Source organism: Temnothorax longispinosus, chromosome 9 (assembly GCF_030848805.1).
Source record: "Temnothorax longispinosus isolate EJ_2023e chromosome 9, Tlon_JGU_v1, whole genome shotgun sequence".
In the NCBI taxonomy this organism is placed as follows: Eukaryota; Metazoa; Arthropoda; class Insecta; order Hymenoptera; family Formicidae; genus Temnothorax; species Temnothorax longispinosus.
In genome coordinates this window covers 10,036,016-10,058,227 of record NC_092366.1, presented here as the reverse complement: position 1 = coordinate 10,058,227, position 22,212 = coordinate 10,036,016, and the positions used below count along the sequence as shown (strand labels likewise).

Genomic DNA, 22,212 nt, shown 5'->3' with positions numbered 1-22,212 from the left:
ATTAATATGTTATATAATATATATATATATATATATATATATATATATATACAACATATCTTATATAAATTATATTTATAGTGTATCAAAAAAGTTTAATTTTAATTATTCAATAATTGCAGAATGTTTAATTTCATTAAAAAGAATTTTGTTTTTATATATTTCAATAAATTATATATGCGCATACGGAAAATATGCTCTTATATGTACGTATATATGTGCGAAAATAAAATTAAAATTTGTAAAACAAAATTCATGTATGTGTAATTCTAAATTTATCCTTAAATTATCCTGTACAGTACCTCAATAACATATTCAGGATGTATTATGGAAAAATTACAACGTCTCATGGACAATCGTAGGACTTTGAGCAGGATGTCCTGAGGATGTTTTTAGGTATAGCATGAGGCGCTTATTTGCTATTCCTCAGGATATCCTGAACAAGTATCAGGATTATAACAGGATGTCCTCTGCACATCCCGCAAAGAAAAAAGGATGTCCTTAGGATATCCATACGACATCCATGTGCTGTCCGAGTATATTTCATAGTATTTACAATCATGATATTTCTCAAAGAAATGATGCATACAAAAATATTTTTTGCATCAGGAACAACGTATTATGGCAGGTGCATCACATATGGAACAGCGTGGTATTTCTTGTACATCTTTTCCAGAGAAATAAAAATCTACTGGATTTTCAAACTGTGGTGGCCGTTCGTCGATATAGCCACTTTTGAACCAAGCGTATTTAAAAAGATTATGGAATCGTGGAGAGGACAGCTGTATATGCGTTAAGGATTGTAATTTAATGATATTATTTCTTAAATGTAAATTGATATCATAATTTAACAATGTAACGCGATCACTAAATGTCCTCACAAAGTTCTTCCATACTCTAAACCCATAAACATCAAGAGGTTGAATCATTGCTGTGGTTTTTTTTTTGGTATTGTTAAAATCCGTACATCTTTATCTTTAGACGGCATAAACTCTTGTAAGTTCGCAGGACAATGTCCGCTCCAAGAGTCTAGTAATAACACACTGAAACTTCCAGTTGCGGGTAAAAAAACGTTTGTGAACCAAGATTGAAAGTGTTGTGTAGTCAGTTTGCCTGATTTCGATGCTGCGATGAAAACATTTGCAGGCCTGAACAAAGTCGCTTCTACGCGTGGTCCAAAACTTCCACTGGCCTCTTTCAATACCAAATAAAGAGGTGATTGTAATTGTCCACTTGCAGAAATTGTAGGCATAATGGTGTAGCTGTGTGTCATTGTTGATTGTGATTTGTTGCGTGTATATGGTTTCGCACTGAGCGCATTCCGATGGGCGATAACGAGGGCGATAATATTGCTTATGTTTCGTACGAGATATGTGCGTTGGCGCCGCGTCTAGTCAGTCTCGTCTAGCGTGCGTTAACGGTCAGTCGACTCGTATATTAGCGTCTCGTAATTTGTAATCTTTCGTTATTGCACGGTGTATGAAAAGCTCTGCTGTTTGTGCGAAGCGCGAGAAGTCGCTTCAGGTTATGGGCCCAGCACGCTTCCACTGCGCTTAAAGATTACATCATGTTGACTTCGATGCAAATGCCTCAGTTCGAGAAGCTGTCGGGCGTCGACAACTTCCCCATGTGGCGTCTCCAAATGTCGGCCTACTTAGAAGTGCACGATTTGATGCAGGTGGTCGACGGCACGTACAAGATTGAACCTGGGGCGGCCGGGGCCGACCAGGTCGCCGTCGCCAGATTCAAAACAAAGGATGCGGCGGCTAAATTGGCAATCTTATCGGCTGTGGATGCTAACCAGCGTGAATACGTCAGTGCAGCAAGATCAGCGGCGGACATGTGGGGAAATCTGTGCCGAGTCTACGATCGAAAGAATCCGACATCGCGTACGAATGCACTCAAGGTGTATCACAGGTATTCATACGATGGTCGGTCGATGGCGCAACATATCGCGCATGTAGATAATATGGCACAAGCATGCGTTGACGCGGGCGAAGAAATCAGTGACGAGAACTACTACGCTAAATTACTCGATGATTTGCCGGAACGGTACACACCGGTGGTTATCGCCTGGGACGTGGTGGCGACGCAGTCTCGTGATGCGCTGCGACGTATGCTGTTGCAGGCTGAGGCCCGCATGGCTAACGCTGAATCGAGTGATCAGGCGTTGGCGGTTAAAAGCAAGACACAGCGAGCAGTGGCTGATCCGGCTAAGACTTCCGGGAAGTCGAAGAAAGGCAAAAAGGCTGTTACGTGTTACAGGTGTCAACGTGTTGGACACTATGCACGGGAATGTCAATCCGGCGATAAGAAGCAGGACAGTAACGGTGAGGAGAAAGATAGCGGTGTCAAGAAGCAAGATAGTAGTACCAAGAAGCAAAACGGTGACGGCAAGAAACCGGCTGCCGGGAGCAGTGACAATTGTTTCACCGTTGGCTCGAGGGTGGCTGTCGACAGTGATTGGATTGCTGACAGCGGTGCTACGTGTCACATGACGAATGAAAAGTCATGGTTTGCTGATATGGTCGACTGCTCAATGACTCTAAACGTTGCCAATAATTCGTATGTCGAGGCTGTGGGTCGTGGTACTGTGGCGGTCGAATGCCTGGTCGACGGCCGGTGGGAGTCGGCAAAGTTCCTCGATGTATTGTATGTGCCATCGCTGTCAAAGTCGCTGTTCAGTGTTGGTGCCGCCGGACGACAGGGTGTAACAGCCTGTTACGATGGACAGAAGCTACTATTTAAGAGAAATGGTGAGACTAAACTGGTTGCTGATCAACTTCCGTCGAATTTGTTCGGATTACGTGTGCGTCATCAACAGGTACATCAAGAGGCAAATGTGGCAGTTAGTGTACGGCGCTGGCATGAGCGTCTGGGTCACGTACGTGGGTCTTTCAACGATGCGACAAATGGTCAGGACGGGAGCGATTCCGGAACTGAAGATTCCCACCGACTACGAATTCGTGTGCGAGAGCTGCGTATACGGTAAGCACGCGAAGAAGCCGTTTAACGACGCTGATCTAAAGGCGTTCCGAAAAGGCGAGTTTATCTCAAGTGACGTGTGCGGGCCAATGCCAGTGATCTCATATGGCGGTCATTGCTACCTCGTCACCTTCAAGGATTACGCAACTGGTTTCCGTTTTGTGTTCTTTCTGAAAAGTAAAGACGAGGTATTCGACAAGTTTGTCAATGTGTACAATCGCATTGAGACGATGCATGGTACTCGCATCAAGATACTACGGAGCGATAATGGACTTGAATATCGCAACAGCAAGTTCCGTGATTTCTGCAATGCAAAGGGGATTGATCATCAGTTCTCGGCTCCATACACGCCAGAGCAGAACGGCGCCGCAGAGCGCGAAAATCGAACGCTCGTTGAGGATGGTCGGACGATGCGACTTGCGAAGAACCTGCCCGAGGAGTTGTGGGCGGAGTCAGTCTTGTGTTCGGCATACTTGCGTAACCGGATGCCGTCAGCTAAATATCCAGACTCATCACCGTACGAGCAGTGGTTTGGTTATGCTCCGAAACTTGAGCATGTGCGCCCATTCGGTGCGATTGCATACGAGAAGATCAAAGGACAGCGTACGAAGTGGCAGCCAAAGAGTGTTCGGCGCGTGCTAGTTGGTTACGAAAGCGAATCATCTAATTATCGCTTGCTCGATATGAAAACTAAGAAAATCACAGTCTCTCGAGATGTCATATTCGACGAGGATGGTCAGCCGCATGAAGATGAGATGGTATCCAGATGGGCTCCACGACCAGGAGCTGTGACTACAGCGGATGACACCGAATCGCAAACGGAGTCGAGTGCATCAAATGAAGATGAGGTGGATTCGCAGGCGGAATCGAGTGCATCAGACGAAGATAAAACCGACAAACCTACGGACAATAATAGAAAGCTGGAGTCGCGCCAGCTTCGTGACCGCTCCAGACTGAAAGAGCCTGAGCGTTATCAAGCGCATATATGTGAACTGATTGAGCCGACCTCAATGGCTGAGGCTGAGCGACGGTCAGACTGGTTTAAATGGCGTAATGCGCGGGACTTAGAACTTGAAGCTCATCGCAAGAACGGGACGTGGATCAAGTGTGATCTACCGCCAGGCCGCAGACCAATTTCAGCGAGATGGGTGTTTAAGTATAAGCTGGACAAGAATGGCGACATCATAAAGTACAAGGCTCGACTGGTTGCTCGCGGATACAGCCAGCGCGAGGGCGTCGACTATTCGAAAACGTTCGCACCGGTTGTGCGATATGACTCGGTGCGTGTGTTACTTGCATTGGCAGAAATCAATGATTGGGACATGCGGCAGTTTGATGTCCGAACTGCGTTCCTGTATGGGGAGCTCGACGAGGACATTTTCATGACATTGCCTGAGGGAGTCCCCGAAAGTGGTCAAGTAGTCAAGCTTGTAAAATCGCTTTATGGCCTGAAACAAAGCCCACGACAGTGGAACAAACGATTCAAACGGTTTCTGGATTCGTACGGGTTTGTAGCAAGTGACGCTGATAGCTGCGTTTTTGTTGGCATTGTGGACGGACAATTGGTCATACTCGGGTTGTACGTCGACGACGGATTGTTGCTGTCGAGATCGTCGGATGCATTGGACAAAGTAATTCGGGTGCTCAGGTTAGAGTTTGAAGTGACATTAGAAAGTGTCGATTATTTCGTCGGTCTTGAGATTCGCCGTAATCGTGAAAAACGGGAGATCCGCGCGGTTATATAATTCGTGTAGCCGAGAAATTTAGACTACTCGATGCAAAGGGGACGTCAACACCGGCACAACATGGGCTGCAGCTCGATCACTCGATGGCACCAGGGACCGAAGATGAACGACAGAAAATGTTAAAAGTGCCGTATCGCGAGGCGGTTGGTATGTTGATGTTTGCTGCGTGTGTTAGCCGTCCGGACGTTATGTATGCAGTGTCAGTGGTTAGCCGCTACTCAGCAGATCCAGGTCAGGCGCATTGGACTGCTGTCAAGAAGATAATCTGCTACCTGAGGGACACAGTAGAATATAATATTGTCTACGATGGATCAAACGCAGAAGGCCTTAAAATCTACTCAGATTCTGACTATGCTGCCGATCCGGATACGCGACGGTCAAGAAGTGGTTATGTGGCGACACTGGCCGGGGGCGCCGTGTCATGGTCGAGCGAGATGCAACCCGTGGTCGCTCTGTCAACAACCGAGGCCGAGTACGTGGCTGCATGTGGGGCATCAAAGGAGGCAATTTGGCTTCGACGGCTTCTTAAATCAGTGGGAGTCAGGCTCAGCAGCGCGACCAAGATGTACCTTGATAATCAAGGCAGTATTAAGTTGATTCGAAACCCAGAGTTCCATAAGCGAACGAAGCATATCGCTGTTCCACTTCATTCGAGAAGTTCATGAGAGCGGCGAGATCGACATCATATACGTGCCATCATCTAAGCAGTTAGCGGATATCCTAACCAAGGCTTTACCGAAGCAGTCATTTCTACTTAACCGAAAAGGGCTGCAATTAGAACTCGATGCGCTGAAGTTCTCAACCAGTGGGAGTGTTGCGTGTATATGGTTTCGCACTGAGCGCATTCCGATGGGCGATAACGAAGGCGATAATATTGCTTATGTTTCGTACGAGATATGTGCGTTGGCGCCGCGTCTAGTCAGTCTCGTCTAGCGTGCGTTAACGGTCAGTCGACTCGTATATTAGCGTCTCGTAATTTGTAATCTTTACTCGTATATTAGCGTCTCGTAATTTGTAATCTTTCGTTATTGCACGGTGTATGAAAAGCTCTGCTGTTTGTGCGAAGCGCGAGAAGTCGCTTCATGATTGAACTACACTTTCGACTGTTTTAACACCTTGTGTCGTTAACGTTCTGCCTGAATGTACTTCCAAATTAAATCCACTTTCGTCTGCATTATATATATTTTGTACATCAAAAACATCTATAAATGATTTTACAGAGCCTATGAATTCTTGGCACGCAATTTGTAATTGTTCTTGATTTTTCTTGGGTGAACGGTTTACAAATTTTGTTATTTTCCTTGACACTATTCCGTGTTTTCTTTTAAAATTTAATATCCATGTTACTCCTGCTTTAAAATAAGGAAGATTAATTTCCTCTTTTGCTTCTAGCGCCCATCGTCGCAGATCTAAATCATGCATAATGCTGTTTTTGTCGTTAGCGTCTTTGAATTTGTTCAAGACGTGTTCAAAAATGTATAATAGTTTTTCTCTATGAGTACCACCTCTTTGTAGGAAGAGTTCCCATTTATACAGCTGCGGCAAGGACTTTACCTTTTTAAAGCGATGTTGGACTGATGATAAACTGTAACGTCCCTTTTTTCCACTTTTCCAGAATTCAACAGCTCTTCGTTTATAGTTATTATTTACAATTTCGTATTCTTCCAATGTACAACTATCTTCTCCCTCATCTTCATCAAGTTCTTCTACTTCTTCTATTTCGTCAGTTGCGACAAATTCTGCCTCGTGTAAGTCCCAATAATTCTCAAATTCTAATGTAGTGTCGGTCTGCATAGCAAAAGATATGTCATCCATTGCATTTTTTATAATATTCTTTATAGTATCATGCAATTCAATTTCTTTATCATTTGTAGGTGTTTGTGGAATATTTGAAATTTGGAATAAAACCATTAACATATTGAGAACATTCGCAGGATTTACACGTAACATTTTGGTTTGTTAAGATAAAAATATGCACTTTTTCTGAATTAAAATTTTTTACAATCTTTTATACTTGTATAAATCGTTAAACGCGTACTTATACTAAAACTATGCGCAATATTTCCGACTTATATAGAGCCTTATTATCTTATTTATATCTTCTTTATATCAGAATGTTCCAAATATGGAAAATTACTGCAAAATAATCTCACGTACAACGTGTGTGATTACACATTGCATTGTACTAGACGTAAATGAGCGATATGCACGTGTACATTGCACGTTGTACAATATACATGTTTATATATTACACGTACATCATATTGCATATTTTCACGTAAATGAACGATACACGTGGTATAATATAATCGCTTCTGTTAGGTATCACAGTATATTGTATTAGGTGCATATCGCTCATTTATGTCTAATCACAATGCAGAGTAGTCACGTACGTTGTACGTGAAGATAGTCACATACGTTGTAGGTGAAGATAGTCACATACGTTGTACATGAAGATATTTTGCAGTAATTTTTCATATTTAAAATTGTTTCAATATTGTTTAAAGAATTATAAGTACATTCAAGATAAAAGTATCTTTATTTTACAATTTTATAATATTAAATAACGCAACAGATATTTTTTTAAATAAGAGATGCAAAAATAAATAAATTTTTGAAAAAATTATTCGTTGCGGTTAAATACACATAAATGTTCTTATTATAAAACTTTTTACACATGTAGGGGAGGTAAAAAGATGAATTTAGAAATTTTTTGTTGCTGCCAAAAAATGGTTTTAAAGGGTGAAATTACCCTTTATATGTAGAGCGGCTTTTTGTTTTTCTCGACATATTTCGGAAAGTATTCAAGATATCAAAAAATGTTTCAAATAAAAGTTTTATGGTAAAAACATCTTTATTCAACCACATTAATAAAATTTCAAAAAAAATTGTTTTTAATTTTTAATCAAAATTTTGTTTAAAAAATTATTTTTTAAAAATATTATTAATGTTGTCGAATAGAGAAAATTTTACTGTAAAACTTTTATAAGAAACATTTTTTGATATCTCAAATATTTTTCGAGTTATATCGAGAAAAGCAAAAACCGCTCTACATATGAGCAGTGGTTTCATCCCTTAAAACCGTTTTTGGGCCGCTACAAAAAATATCTAAATTCATCTTTTTACTCCCCCTACATGTGTGGAAAGTTTCATTAAAATCAGAATTTTCCACTTTGCGAGGTTCCTTTGTAAGACCGAGGGGGTAGTTTCATCCCCCTCCTCGTCAGCCCGACTCTCATTTGAGTCCACAGCGTCAGCCCGAACTGGCACATACTCAAGCGGGGGCATATTAAAAAATCAAAACGTACGAAACTAACGACAGACTCGGACTGAAGCAATCCGTCAAACGATATAAAAGTAGCAACTCGCGAAAGACCGCGGTCAGCAAAAGATAGACTCCAAGAAAGCATTCCGATTACAGGATACCCATCATCGTGTTACACCTCGCAAGAGCGATGACATCCGAACCGATGCCACCGTACGAAGTAACATCATTTAACGATGAACCGGGACTTTATTTCGAGAAAATTGGAACCATGCAGTTAAAGGAAACCACGTGGAAACTAGTCATCAGAATCGACGTCGCGGCATTTAAAGTAAGATACCATCTACTTCAAAACTACATCGAACAGGTCAAAGGACTATGCAACAAAGTAGACGACGACAGCGCATGTCACAACATCCTCCGCGTAACAGAAGACAATAATACAAAACTGACGCAACTGCTATTACGATTACAAACCGTATATAAAATATAACAACAAATCGACGCGGATTAATAGATGCAATAGGCACAATAAGTAAAACCCTGTTTGGAACAATGGACGCCGACGACGCACGACGGATACAAAAACAGTTAGAAACAATAAATAATCAGCAAAGAAACAATACAGCACGCGGCGAAGCACCAAATCAAAATTGTAAACGCCACGTTAGGACACATAGAGACCTTAGAACAGACACTAAGCAAGAACAAAAACCTAATAGCGAACGTCACGAGACGAGTACAATGAGTAGCAAAATTAGTACACCGCGAAAAATTAGACAAACACCTCCTAGTAATAAGCTCAATAACAGCTAAATTAGTAAGCGACGTAAAAGACACGTTAGAATACTTGACCCATGCGAAACACGGCATAATTCTCGTGCGACTATTGCCACTCGAAACTTTAATATCGGAATTAAGAGAAGCGACGACCCACCTATCCCGAGGCGCACACTTTCCCTTCAAAATACAAATAGATAATTGGTACACCATCGAAAAGTTTGTAAAAATAAACGCCTATTATGACAACCCCAACGTCTACACGATCCTAACGTTCCCAATCATCACCTACCCCAAGTATGAAATCGTGCGAGTAACCCCCCTGCCGATGTACGATAATAAAAATATATTTATAATTCCTAAAACCTCTCACACCCTATCAGCTATAAATAAAGAAAACCGGAACTACATAACACTGAACGAAAACGACCTAGACAGATGTACGCAGGTCGACACGACGTTTATATGCGATATAAGCTACCTCGTATATTTCATAACAGCGCACGCACCATGCGAGGTGCAAATCTATATACGAGCACAAAAAGACCGTTGCGAGCGACGTCACATTCTTTCGAATGTGACGCTCTGGATAGCTTTAGCAGAACCGCAGACATAGTTGTTCTCTACCCTGTATAAAAACCAAGTAATCATACAATGCAACGAGCAGGCAGAAAACAAAATTGAGATAAATGGAACAGGAAAAATTAAGTTAAACGAAAATTGTAGACTGACGACGACAGACTTAACGATACGAACAAAAAAACGAGAGTACATCAAGTATATACTGTTGTGTCCTCCTTTTACGGCGGGACACTATGGGATCTTTTATTCCACGGAGGAGGCGGGAATGATTATTACGACTTTCAATAAATGACAACTTTAATTAATCCACTCTGCGTTACAATCGTTATTCGCGTTTGATGCCCGTTACTGCTCTGCTCCCTGACTCCGATTGCCCTCTCGTCTCCTGTTGTCGCTTCCTTTTCAATCCTCGTCTTGTCCTTCAATATCGCTGAGTTGCTCGATCGTATCTGGGCCGATCGCGCAACTCATCTTTTGCTGATTCGGCGTTGCGTAACTCTCTCGGGCTTTCGCGGTCGCGTTCCCTATTGTTATTCTCGGTCTTTCTTAATATTATTCTTATGTTATTATTACATTTTAATTGGGGCCGCAACATCCCTCCCCCTTTGAGAGAAGGAAACTACGGTCTGTAGTTTTCGTTACAATTTTTTCGCTGCTTATCCTATTTTTATTTCTATTAGGGTGGTTTATTTTCTTTATTTGTTTCTGAGATTACATTCTTCTTATTTTTTAGTATAGTATCGCTGAGTCGCCCTGTCCGTGCGGTCGGGCGCTTGCTCGCTTCTTATGTCTTTTTATTACATAGATGATTATTCCTACTATGCTTAATATAATTATTAACGTAAGTGTCGATCCTACGGGGTATATGACATAGGGATTTTTTATTAGGGTGTCTTGGGATTTTTCCAATTCTTTATTTATATCGCTTATTTCTAGACTTAATTCCATTAATTCGTTCGATCTAACAGTCCCCTTCGTCCCAGAGGACGAGCGTGGCCTAGTAGACAGCGCACTGGTCTAATGAGCCAAAGGTCCCGGGTTCGATTCCCGGTAGAGCTAGAAAAATTATATTCGCTCGTTCTCCTCTCGGAAGGCAATGGCAAAGAAATCGGCGTTAAACTGCAGGTCCCATATACAATATGTATGATCCACGTGCGCAACACATGTATATGCAATCGCTCAAGTCCACAAAAATTCCAACGTTAAAAAAGATCCTAATTACAGGTTCTAATCTAATTTCTTTTTTTGCTTGTTCGTTAATATTTTTATTTATGTTTGTTAGCGTTAGGTTAAAATCTGCTAGGTGCATTTCTATTTGTCTCATAGTCGTTTGTCTTTTGGTTTTTATAATAATGTCGGGTGTGGTTAGTTTACAATTTTCGTTTATACTTAGTTTTCCTGTTCGTTCAATTTCTACCTTTTGTTCCGCCTGATCGTTACATTGGATCGCTATCTTTTGTTTTCTCGGCGCTGAGAACAGCCACGCCTGGGGTTCGCTCAACGCTACCCACAAGGTTACGTCTGACACCATTTGCCGCCTCTCGCAGGCGTTTACATATCCCGGCGTCCCCACATAAACTTGCACTTCGCATGGTGCGTTGGTCCCCACAAAATATATCGGGCAGTTTCGGTCACATACGTACTCTGCTCCGTTTCGTTTACAGTCGTTTAAATCGCGTTCCTCTAGCGTTATGTAATTATGATTCTCTTTGTCTATTGCTAATATGTTGTGAGTAATTCTTAGGAATGTGAAAATATTCGCGTGGTTAGGGACAGGTAATGGTGTCGTTTTTATTATGTCATACACGGGGTATGCTACCACGGGAAATTTGATTATCGTATAAATGTTCGGTTTATCATAATATGCGTTAATTTCTACATAGTTTTGTATCTCGTTCCAATTTTCTACTCTAGTTTTAAACAGGAAGTGGGATCCCTGCGTCAATTGTGACGTTGCCTCTTTTAGTTCGGTTATTATTTTTTCTATGGGTAATAGGCGGGTGAGTATTACTCCTTCCCGCGAATATGTGAGGTAGTCTATCGTGTCTTTCACGTCTTCCATTAGATCCTCTGTAATTGCGGTTAGTATTAAAAGCTGTTCGTCTATTTCTTCTCTTTTGGCGTATAGTGCTGTGTCCAGCTGTAACCGTCTCGTGACGTTCGTCATCAGTTGTTCGTTGTGGTATAACGATTTTTCTAAGGCCTCCATGTGGCCTATCGTGGCATTTATCACCTTTAATTGGCTTTTTGCGGTGTGCCGTAGAGTCTGTTGCTGATTTTGTATCAGTTCAAGCTGCTCCTGTATGTGTTTTGCGTCGTCGGCATCCATAGTGCCGAACAGCGTTTTGCTGATCGTGCCGATCGCGTCTATTAAACCTCGTTTATTATTATTTGTTTTATATATAGTCTGTAATCGCGTTAATAATTGCGTTAATTTTTTGTTATTTTTCTCTATCGTATGGAGAATGTTTTTGCACGTCTGCTGCGTGTCCTTTGCGATTATCGTTTCGCATACTTCTTCGGCTTGCTGTAGAAATTCCTGAAGTTGGTGATATCGGTTTCCTAGGGCTGCTACGTCAATTTTAATCGCTAATTTCCAAGTAGCTTCTACCTGTTGCAATTGTCCGGTTCTCTCAAAGTATATTCCCGGCTCGCTGCTGAATTGTCGTATCTCGTACGATGGTGCTGTCTCAGGTTTCGCTTTTTTCGCGAAGTGCTGGACGACGATCAGCGTCCTGTAAGATAAGGACTCATGTTACCTTTCTTCGAATTTTTACCTTGGCTTGATAATGTCTTCTCCTCGCGTTTTTTCTCTCCTCGCGCGTTTAGTCGCTCTTGAGACGTAGTCCAGAGTACCTTAATCAATTTTATTAAAATGCGTTGCATTCAGTGTAACTTATTTTTCGCGCCGGCGTCTTGTGACGCTTGCATGCGTAGTTATTGGTTGAGGGCGGCGCGAGCGGGTGCCGTCAGTTTGCCTGGTGCGCCTACTACTAGTGCGAGGCCCTCCTCGTCTCTCTCGCCCCCTCCCTCCTACATGGAAGCGGTCCTAACACCCCCGGGTACCTGGGTGCTTATCCAGCCCTTGGAGGTCACGTTATATGTGGCCTCCGGTCGACGTGTGGTGCGGATGATCCGCCGTGATTGATGTTCGGTAAGTACATATTATCTTATTTTCTTTAGTTTTTACGCCTATTTTCTATTGCCTACTTTCTAATGCTTATTGTTGTTCTTTTACGCTGTTTTTACTGTTCTATAAAGGGCTTTAATCGGTTTACGTGTACTCGCGTGGTTTTCCGTCCTTTTTTGATCGTGTAATTGACGTCTGAATGTTTTTCGATTATTTCATATGGTCCTATCCACGGGGATTCTAATTTTTTCGATTTCCCTCTACGCACCGTTTCGTTGTGCAAGAGAACTTTGTCTCCCACTCGGAAATTGATTTCTTTTGTCTTCTTATCATACGTCTCCTTGGCCTTAGATTTTTCGTTTCGCAAATGTTCCTTTGCAACTCGTTGTGTCGCTCTTAATTTTTCTTTTAGCTCTTGCGCGTAATTGTCATAAGTATACGTTGGTTTCGGTGGTTGCGACAGTGCCGTCGGTAGTGTCGCTCGGTGCCCGTATACTAATTCAAAGGGTGTAAACCCGGTCGCTGTGTGTGGCGTCGTGTTATACGCGAACATTGCGTATGGCGTCCATTCGTCCCAGTCTGTCTGGTCCGCGTTAATATAATGTCGCAAGTATTCGGCTAATGTTCTATGAGAGTGTTCCAATGCTCCATTACTCTCGGGGTGGTAGGCCGTTGTTTGAATTTTTTCTATCTTCAATAATTTACACGTGCTTTTAAATATCTCGCTAAGGAAATTCGTTCCTCTATCCGTCAGTATTTTGTCGGGGATACCGTATTCAAAGATAATCTTTGTGACAAATTCTTTCGCGATTGTATTCGCTTCTTGATTAGGTACGGGTATCGCCTTACTGAATTTCGATAAATTATCCTGAAACGTGAGGATATATTTATTTCCGTTTTCGGTCACCGTCAGTGGTCCTACTATATCTAGAGCACATTTTTCGAACAGTTTGTCCGCGGTGTCTGTTATTACTAAGGGTGCTTTATTTTTTCGCGATAACTTGTTCTTCTGACATAGTTCGCATTTATTAATGTAGTCTTCGACGTCTCGAGTTAATCCTCTCCAATTATGCGTCAACCTTATTCGGTTTATGGTGCGTTCCACACCCTGATGTCCTCCTACAGGTGCATCATGGTATTCGTATAATATACGTTGCTTCTCTTCTTCTGTGTATTTTCTTTCGCTCTCCTCTTCGTTATTCTCTTCTTTTTCTATCTTGTTGATATCTGTCGGCACATGTCGACTTAGCGCATCCGCGTTTCTATTCTCTTGACCGGCCTTGTGTACGATAGTGTAATCGTATTCTTCTAATTTCAATCTCCATCGGATTAATCGTGATCCGGGGTCCTTTACGTTAAATAGCCAAACCAATGATTTATGGTCTGTCACTACGGTAAATTTTGTTCCATAAACGTATGGTCGGAAGTGTTTCACCGCCCATACTATCGCTAGTAATTCTTTCTCGGTAGTATTATAATTTTGCTCGGCTTTAGATAGTACTCTGCTCGCATACGCCACGGGTTGATCTTGACCTATCTTTCCCTGTGACAGTATGGCTCCTATTGCGTAATCTGACGCGTCGGTCGTTACTACAAATTCTTGGGAGAAGTCCGGGTATTTTAATACCGGTGCTGTAGTTAGTTTTTCCTTAAGTATTGTAAATGCATTTTGTTGTTCTGCGTTCCACTCGAATTTGATATCTTTTCTGGTCATTTTTGTGAGTGGCTTGGCAATTGCTGAAAAATCTTTAATAAATCTTCGATAATATCCGGCTAATCCTACGAAAGCCTGGATGTCCTTTACCTTTGTTGGTCTCGGGAAGCTTTTTACTGCTTCTAATTTTGAAGGGTCTGGTGAGATTCCGTTTTCTGTTATTACATGTCCGAGATACGTCACTTCTTTCCGAAGGAATTCGCATTTATCGGGCTGTAATTTCAAATTATATTTTCTCAGTCTTTTTAGCACTTCAATTAATCTCTTATTGTGCTCTTGCAAACTTGCTCCGTATACTATTATATCGTCTAGATAGACTAAGCATTGTAATCCTACTAGTCCTGCTAAAACGGCTATTATTGCTCGTTGAAATGTCGCTGGGGCATTTTTCAATCCAAAAGGCATTCGATTATACTCGTAATGTCCGTATTGTGTCGAGAACGCTGTTTTTTCTTTATCTTCTTCTTCCATCGGGATTTGATGATATCCCGAGGCGAGGTCTAGCGTGGTAAAATATTTTGCTTTTCCCAGTTGATCTAGGATATCGGTTATGTTTGGCAATGGGAAGGAATCTCCCTCCGTTAGGTCGTTCACAAACCGAAAATCTATTACCACTCTCAGTTTTAATTTTCCTGATGCGTCTCTTTTCTTTGGTACTACTAGCAACGGCGCATTCCACGGGCTCGTGCTAGGTCTAATAATTCCGTTTTTCAACATCTCTTTCACTTGTCTATTTACTTCTTCCTTGTGCTTTTCTGGTAAACGGTACGGTCGGACGTTGACCGGTACGCTGCCCGCCTTCGTGGTAATCTTATGCGCGACGATATCAGTGCATGTCAGTGGTTCTCCTTCCACATGCAATACATCGCTGTAATCTCTGCAAATTTCCATAATGGTTTTCTTTTCTTCTTCGTTTAAGTGTTGCGTGCGTATCAATTTTTCGACTTTTTCGCTACGCGGCATTGTTTCTTCTGCTTTGTCTACTTGGTTTACTTCTATCTCTTTTGCTTCTTCTTGCTCTAACTCTTCTAATGTTACTTGCGGCATTAGCATTTCGACTGTCTTCTCCGTCGTATTTAGTATGCTTGCCGGACATAGAAAGTTTTCTGGCATCACTAGGCAATTTCCTATGAACACTCCTGGCATTGTCTCTTCTGCCTGTATTATTCCTAGTGAATTTTTATCGGTTGTGACTTGTACTATTGTCTCGCTTCGCGGTTTCAAAACCATTTTCTTATACGGGTATAATTTTAATGTGTTATTCCCTATGCGTATTGCGCTCGACTCGTAACTATATGACGCTCGATGTTTCTTTATAAAATCTACGCCTAGTATTCCGTCGTATTCTATCGGAAAATCATCCTTGACGACATATATCGTGTGCTTGATCTTTCTATCTTTCAAGTCAATAGTTGCTGTAAATTTTCCAATCGTATGGGCTTTATGACCTGTTACTCCTGTAAGGGCCATTTTATCCTCTTCTATCATTGTTTCGCCTTTCAAATGTTTTACTTTTATTATTGATACGGCCGCTCCGGTATCGAACAGTAAATTTATTTTTTCGCGCTTCGCTTCTCGCATGGGCAGAGTGATTAAGTCCAGCCCTGCATGCTTTCGCGGCTTGTTCGTCAGGTGTGACACCTGATACTCTAACGCCGGTCGGCGCTGCTTTGTGTCCTCTTTATCTTCCTCATCGCTATTCGCGGCTGAATTACTGTCCTTTTTTCTCGGGCCATTCGTTTTCGGGTGAAAAGTTTTATTTTGTCCTCGCGGATTATTAGGTTTGTTGTGATTCGTCCTTTCTTTATTTGGTCGACCATTTAACAACCAACATTCTTCGCGCATGTGTCCTGCCTTCTTGCAGTAATTGCAGACTTTATCTATCGCGTTTACGCGGGGTGTCCTATCGGGTTTCGGTAAGGAGAAACGGTTCGCATATCTATTGGTACGACATTCCCTTCCAAGGTGTCCGTATTTTCCGCATTTTTGGCATTGTACTATCGATCGGTTATCGCGCGGTTGCGGCGAGTACGCATAATTATTTTTGGGACGCGGCGGAATTCCACTCGGCCCGTTTACTTTTTCCTCGGCGCTCGCTCCGGCAATCGCTTCTTGCAATGTTGCGAAATGCTGAGCTCGGACAAGTAACTTGATCTCGTCTCTCAATCCTAATTGAAAATTCTGTAGTGCCTGTTGTTGAATCGTTTCTAATATAGTTCGCTTGCTTTCTATGGTGTGATTTCTTCCCTCTATCATGGAGTCGTATAGCTCCATCGCTAGCTTATCCGCTCTTAATCCGAATGCTCTTGCATTTTCTCCGGGTTTTTGCTTGAGTGTATTAAACTCTAGTTGTAAGTGTGTTGTGCTTTTGCGGCTCAAATAGCAAACTTCTAATTCCTTTTTTAGCTGTGCGAAATCTCTTATCTCTCGCGTTTGAAAATCTATCATTGCTCTTCCTTTTAGCTTTGTGCATAGCACTGCTTCTAATAGCGTTCCTTCTTCCATAGGATTTATGTTTTTCATTGCATATGACGCGGCGCTTAAGAATTCTTGTAGTTTACTCGAGGTTCCGTCGAACTCAGGTATCATGTCTCGTGCCTCTTTTAACCCTTCGCCCGTAAACTATAATTTGACTGGCATCGTCCGTAATCTGGGTCGTAAATGTCCTGTCGTTATTTTGACCTAGTAAATAATGTTCAAAAAATCTGAAAAAATTCTGTAATACTTGTATACTATCCTATTTTATAATCCCAAAGTTTATTTAGCGATTCATTATAAAATAAATTGTTTATAAATAATTCTTTATGCAAAAAATTGATAAAAATCCATTTTTATTAAAAAAATCATATCTCATTGAATTTTAAACCAAAATAAAAAATTCCAACGAAATTTTATAGTTAAATATGTGTACTTTCAAGAAAAAAATTCTGTATATGGGTCATTTTTAAAAAGTATAATTATTCTGAGGATTGAAAATGGCGTTTTTCGGGTTAAAGAAAAATAAGACTTTTAGCGTAATTTTTACATTATTTTATTAAAAAATCATATAAAATCGTCTTTCTCGTAAATAATATCTGATATTTGTTGCTTGATCATCCATTGTACTCTGAAAGTACATGTAATTTCTTTTTACACGTGTTTTCATCCACTCACATTTTGAGGTTATATACATATATAATATACACAATCATAAAAAAATATCACTTATATAAGTTAAAAATAACTGTAGTAATATGAAAATGACGTTAAATTAATTTTACTTCCTTGCACGAAAGTCTGGCACTGTCCGTAATCAGGGTCAATATTGGCACTGGACGCACTTTGACTCGCTGCTGGTCAAGCACACACTGGCGAATTCCAACGAAACTTTGGGCATGAGTTCTCCCCACTACCTACTTTTTTTACGAGGAAAAGCAAGCCCCCCCCCCCTTTTCATTTCGGCGGTATTCTATTTTGAATTTCGGCTTGTGCCATTTACGACCCAGATTACGGGCGAAGGGTTAAACGTAGATATCCGATTGCGCGCTCCGCTTGGTTCCGAATATCATATGACGTTCTTCCGTACGTTACTTCGAACGGGAGGTTACTTGGCTCGCGTCTCGCGTGAAATTCGCGGCGTTCAGGATTCGCCGTTTCTAGTTGATTTACGCGATCTTGTAAGTTGCGGATTCCGTTTAATATCTCGTCGAGGATGGAATCTCTATCGTCTCGCGGCGGTCTGGCCCGTGCGGGTATCCGGTTACGGTGATTCGCCGGGGTGTTTCTTTGTGATAGCAGTCGATTAAGACGGTTTATTTCTTCGTCTATTTCCTCTGGGGTTATCGGCGCGTTGTCATTTACGTTATTCGCGTCGTGGTTGCTATTTGTTGCTTCCGCCATCTCGATTACGTTCACGTGTCTCGGGGCAGAATAATATTCTTGCGGGTCAAATACGCTGCTATCATACGAGGTCAATGAGAACTCTCGTCTGTGTGTTCGCCTACTGGTCGTACTGTTCGCGTCTTCGGATTGTGCGTGCGCGTGTGAGGGGTGGAGTCTATTTTCGTCGGGGCAGTTATTTTGTCCTATTACTCTCGCGTCTAAAATTATAACGGAATCGTCGATTTGTTCGCGTTCGATTACGCTGTTCTGGTGTAATTCCGATTCTGATTCGCTTTCGCTTGAGTAGTACGCGTCTAAATTTCTACGCACGGTTTCGCGATTATCGCTTACGCCTTCTTCGGTCGTTTGCACGGGGCTTAGCGGTCTATTTTTACGCGCTCGTCGTGACGTCTCGCTATGGAGCCACGATTGGTTTAGTTCCGCAGGTGGATTTTCGTTTTCCGACATTTACGGTGATTGCGCTTTACATAATTTGCTTAATCGACTTACATTACGGTCGCTAGTCGCATGTTGCTGGTCGGTGCTCGTGCCGCCTTATCTGTCGGTGAGCCTCCGTTGAGGTAGGTCGGCGCCTTCTCGGGTTACGCTGCTCGCTTGTCCCTCGTCGGCCGCTACCGTGTTGTCCGCTGTTTTTGAATCTGGCTGCCTGTGTCTCCGTTGAAGATGTTGCACTGCCTCACTGATTCACTTATTTTTTGTTTCAGCTGCCGTTCCCGTCCTGCCACTGGATCCCTCACGCTGCCACCATTTGTTGTGCCCTCCTTTTACGGCGGGACACTATGGGATCTTTTATTCCACGGAGGAGGCGGGAATGATTATTACGACTTTCAATAAATGACAACTTTAATTAATCCACTCTGCGTTACAATCGTTATTCGCGTTTGATGCCCGTTACTGCTCTGCTCCCTGACTCCGATTGCCCTCTCGTCTCCTGTTGTCGCTTCCTTTTCAATCCTTGTCTTGTCCTTCAATATCGCTGAGTTGCTCGATCGTATCTGGGCCGATCGCGCAACTCATCTTTTGCTGATTCGGCGTTGCGTAACTCTCTCGGGCTTTCGCGGTCGCGTTCCCTATTGTTATTCTCGGTCTTTCTTAATATTATTCTTATGTTATTATTACATTTTAATTGGGGCCGCAACAATACAAAATCACCTACCACAGTTTAACTTGACTTTCAGAACAATAAAACAAAATTTCGAAAATAATAAAAAATCAGGAACAGAACTACGGCTAGAACCGGTGATCAATGATCCCGCAGAACTAATTAAACTAACCCTGAATCTCGAGGAAATAAACGAGAAGCTAGACAACAACCAAGTCAGCTTTCTATCTAATAAGAATGTAATATACCCCGTGGGCTCCGTGTCCATAGTTGTAATCATAATAGGAATAGGAATTACCATAATATGGATAATAAAAAAAAAAACGAAAAAGAATACGCGACGCGACTTCCGCAAACAACTAGAAAAACAGAATAATGTAACTTCCATGAAAAAAGAAAACAACACAAATATTAACGAAAAACCTCATGCCTCAGTTTTTCTTTTTCCACCAGGATGTTGTAATGCGGAAGCCGAGTCGGCCTCATTGCGACACTGGGCTGTCAGCGCAAGAGTTCCGGCTATTGCCAAAGATATCTTAGGTGGCATTCCGGGCTTTACAGGTCGCCGGGCAACTGACCTGAGCCCGGAAGCAAAAGCGCTGACAGCCGAGTCAGCAACGAGGAAGAGACACCGCACGTTAAAAAACCCGCCCTTCCGAGAAGCGGCGGGCAGTTACCACCGAGAGTACGAAGCGCGTTATTCTGTGTATCGTATCTTTAACCCGCAAGTCAGGGTTGTGTAAGAAGTGAACCAAATGTAATCAGAACCAGCCGTTTATTAAACGCCACTGTTACAACCAATCTGGTCAGAGAGTGTTTCTTTCGCCTTCCTGCGGATCCAAACAAACCCGATGCCGGCCCTGAGCTCCCATTCAAGGCGCGGCACGACAACCGGGAGCCCGCGATAAAATTTCTGTCAAATCTTATTCACCGCCATATTAATAGAATTAGTTGTTTTAATCGAGTAAGAAAGGTACATGATATTGGCGAGGTCGGTCAGCGGTACATAGATGCAGAAAATTATAACAAACATGTAATTTTTGAACGTGTCCTTGTCAAATCTTATTCACCTTGAAACTTGTTTGCTAGTTAGTTTTTAATAGATATAATTTATGAAAAAACGTTTCTTACGTTATCGTTGCGGGAAGCGCGGATTCACAACGAGAACTTGCCCATCGTGTTCGGGAAACGCGGAAGGGAGTTCGTAGGACGGGTCTCTACGGCCCCGAACCTCAGACACCCCTACGAGGACGTTACTGGAGTCGAATGTTACCTTCGAGCCGTCTGAGTTACCCCCGTTGCAATACCTTAAGATTCGCGTGGGCGGTTGTCCCATATTGGCGCTCGTAGATTCCGGATCGAGCCGTACCCTGATCGGCCGTGAAAAGATGGAGATGATACAAAGATCGGGTACACAGACGGGGCGCGGGGGAGGAGCGCGAATTCGCATGGCCAACGGGCAATTGGCCACTATTCAAAGCGAAATTTCCGTGCCGATGCGGTTAAAAGATCGAAGCTTTAAAATTTCCGTCGGACTGTTGCCCGATTTAGCAGTGCCCTGTATCATTGGGATGGATTTTTGACGAGATTCGGAATTGCGTTAAACTTCGCCAAGGCTGAGTGGTGTTTCGCGGATAGGTCGCGTGCTCGTTATTGTTTCCACTCGGACGCGACTCCGCGCGCTTGTTGTGGATTAGCCGAACTCACGTCGGATCAAAAGCGGCGTCTAAAAATTTTTTACGAACAATCGCAACGCGCCTCCGGAGAATCCGGGGCTAACGGATTTGACGGAGCACAAAATTGAGGTGGGGGACCACCCGCCAATTAAGCAACGGTGCTATTTAGTTTCGCCAAAGGTCCAGGAGGCTATTCGCGCAGAAGTCGATAAGATGTTGAAAGCCGGAATTATTGAACCCTCTTCCAGTCAGTGGTCGAATCCGATCGTAATGGTTAAGAAATCGAATAGCAAATACCGGTTTTGTTTAGATTTTCAGGGGGTAAATAAAATATCGAAAAAAGACGCGTACCCAATACCCCCTATGGACGGTATTCTAAATAAATTGCGTTCAGCCAAGTATATCTCGACAATAGATTTAAGTCAGGCCCATTTTCAGATACCTCTAAGTCAAGATAATCGCGAAATAACAGCATTCAGCGTTCCCAGTAAAGGACATTATCATTTTGTTAGAATGCCCTACGGTTTGACAGGGGCACCAGCTACTTTTCAACGGTTGCTGGATGGTTTAATTGGTCCGGAAATAAAACCGTTCGTGTTTAATTATCTCGACGACATAATTATCGCGACGGAAACGTTTAAAGAACACCTCGAGTGGTTAAAGCGCGTATTGGACAAAATCTCAAAAGCCGGTCTGACCATTAATTTAGAAAAATGCGAATTTTGCCGTTCACAAGTACGGTACCTGGGATTTAGGGCAGTCAAATTAGACAAAAGAAAGGCTTTTGCTCGAAAATAATGCGAACTTTTTTATTCCTTTTTAGGCGTGTTGGGGGTGTTTAAAAAAGCTTATTTCTGAGTTGTCGTGTTATTTGACCCAGAGATTTTTGAGGGGGGGGGGAGGGAAACCAAAATTTCCGCGGTTTTTTGCATTTATCTCGTTTCGATTAATACACGGAGAAAATTGTTACGGTTGTTACAACAATGTTCTCTATGATTAAAAGAGAAATGTATGTGAATTCAAGTTAAATTGATATTACATTGAATGTAGCTGTTAAGATATGCCCATTTATACAGTTGTCATAACCGTAGTTCTTACGATACGTAACATTCGGTTATAATACTCTCGTATATGGTTGCCTCAACCAAAGAATTATTGCTATCCCTCTTATATGGTCTGCAGCACAACTATTATGGTTGAGAGATCCATAAGATATAGCTGCACGGTACAGCACTGAATCACTGCATGATTGAGAGTTTAGTTCCATTGCGCGCGCAAAAGAATTTCTGCATAGAATAAAGTGGATTTGATAAGGATGTTTTAACTTTAAGGCCTATCTACATAAGACGCA

At 42.3% G+C, this 22,212-nt stretch overlaps 3 protein-coding genes and 1 pseudogene across 3 annotated transcripts; 1 reads left to right on the top strand and 3 right to left on the bottom strand.

Moving 5' to 3' along the window:
• Positions 1–66: 66 nt before the first annotated feature.
• LOC139818674 (uncharacterized) lies at positions 67–1,303 on the bottom strand (annotated as a pseudogene).
• Positions 1,304–4,813: 3,510 nt separating this feature from the next.
• LOC139819240 (uncharacterized) lies at positions 4,814–5,395 on the top strand. Its single transcript, XM_071788438.1, has one exon. It carries the CDS (start codon positions 4,814–4,816, stop codon positions 5,393–5,395), a length of 582 nt encoding a protein of 193 aa, XP_071644539.1.
• A 415-nt stretch (positions 5,396–5,810) lies between these two features.
• Positions 5,811–6,703, bottom strand: LOC139818673 (uncharacterized). The gene has a single exon (XM_071787495.1). The coding sequence runs from the start codon at positions 6,678–6,680 to the stop codon at positions 5,811–5,813; it is 870 nt and encodes a 289-aa protein (XP_071643596.1). The 5' UTR covers positions 6,681–6,703.
• Positions 6,704–9,646: 2,943 nt separating this feature from the next.
• On the bottom strand, positions 9,647–20,002 carry LOC139818671 (uncharacterized). Its single transcript, XM_071787494.1, has 2 exons — positions 18,573–20,002; positions 9,647–12,092 (listed from the first exon to the last, which is right to left on the bottom strand). Exons 1-2 carry the CDS (start codon positions 18,590–18,592, stop codon positions 10,472–10,474), a joined length of 1,641 nt encoding a protein of 546 aa, XP_071643595.1. The 5' UTR covers positions 18,593–20,002; the 3' UTR covers positions 9,647–10,471.
• Between the last annotated feature and the right edge of the window lie 2,210 nt (positions 20,003–22,212).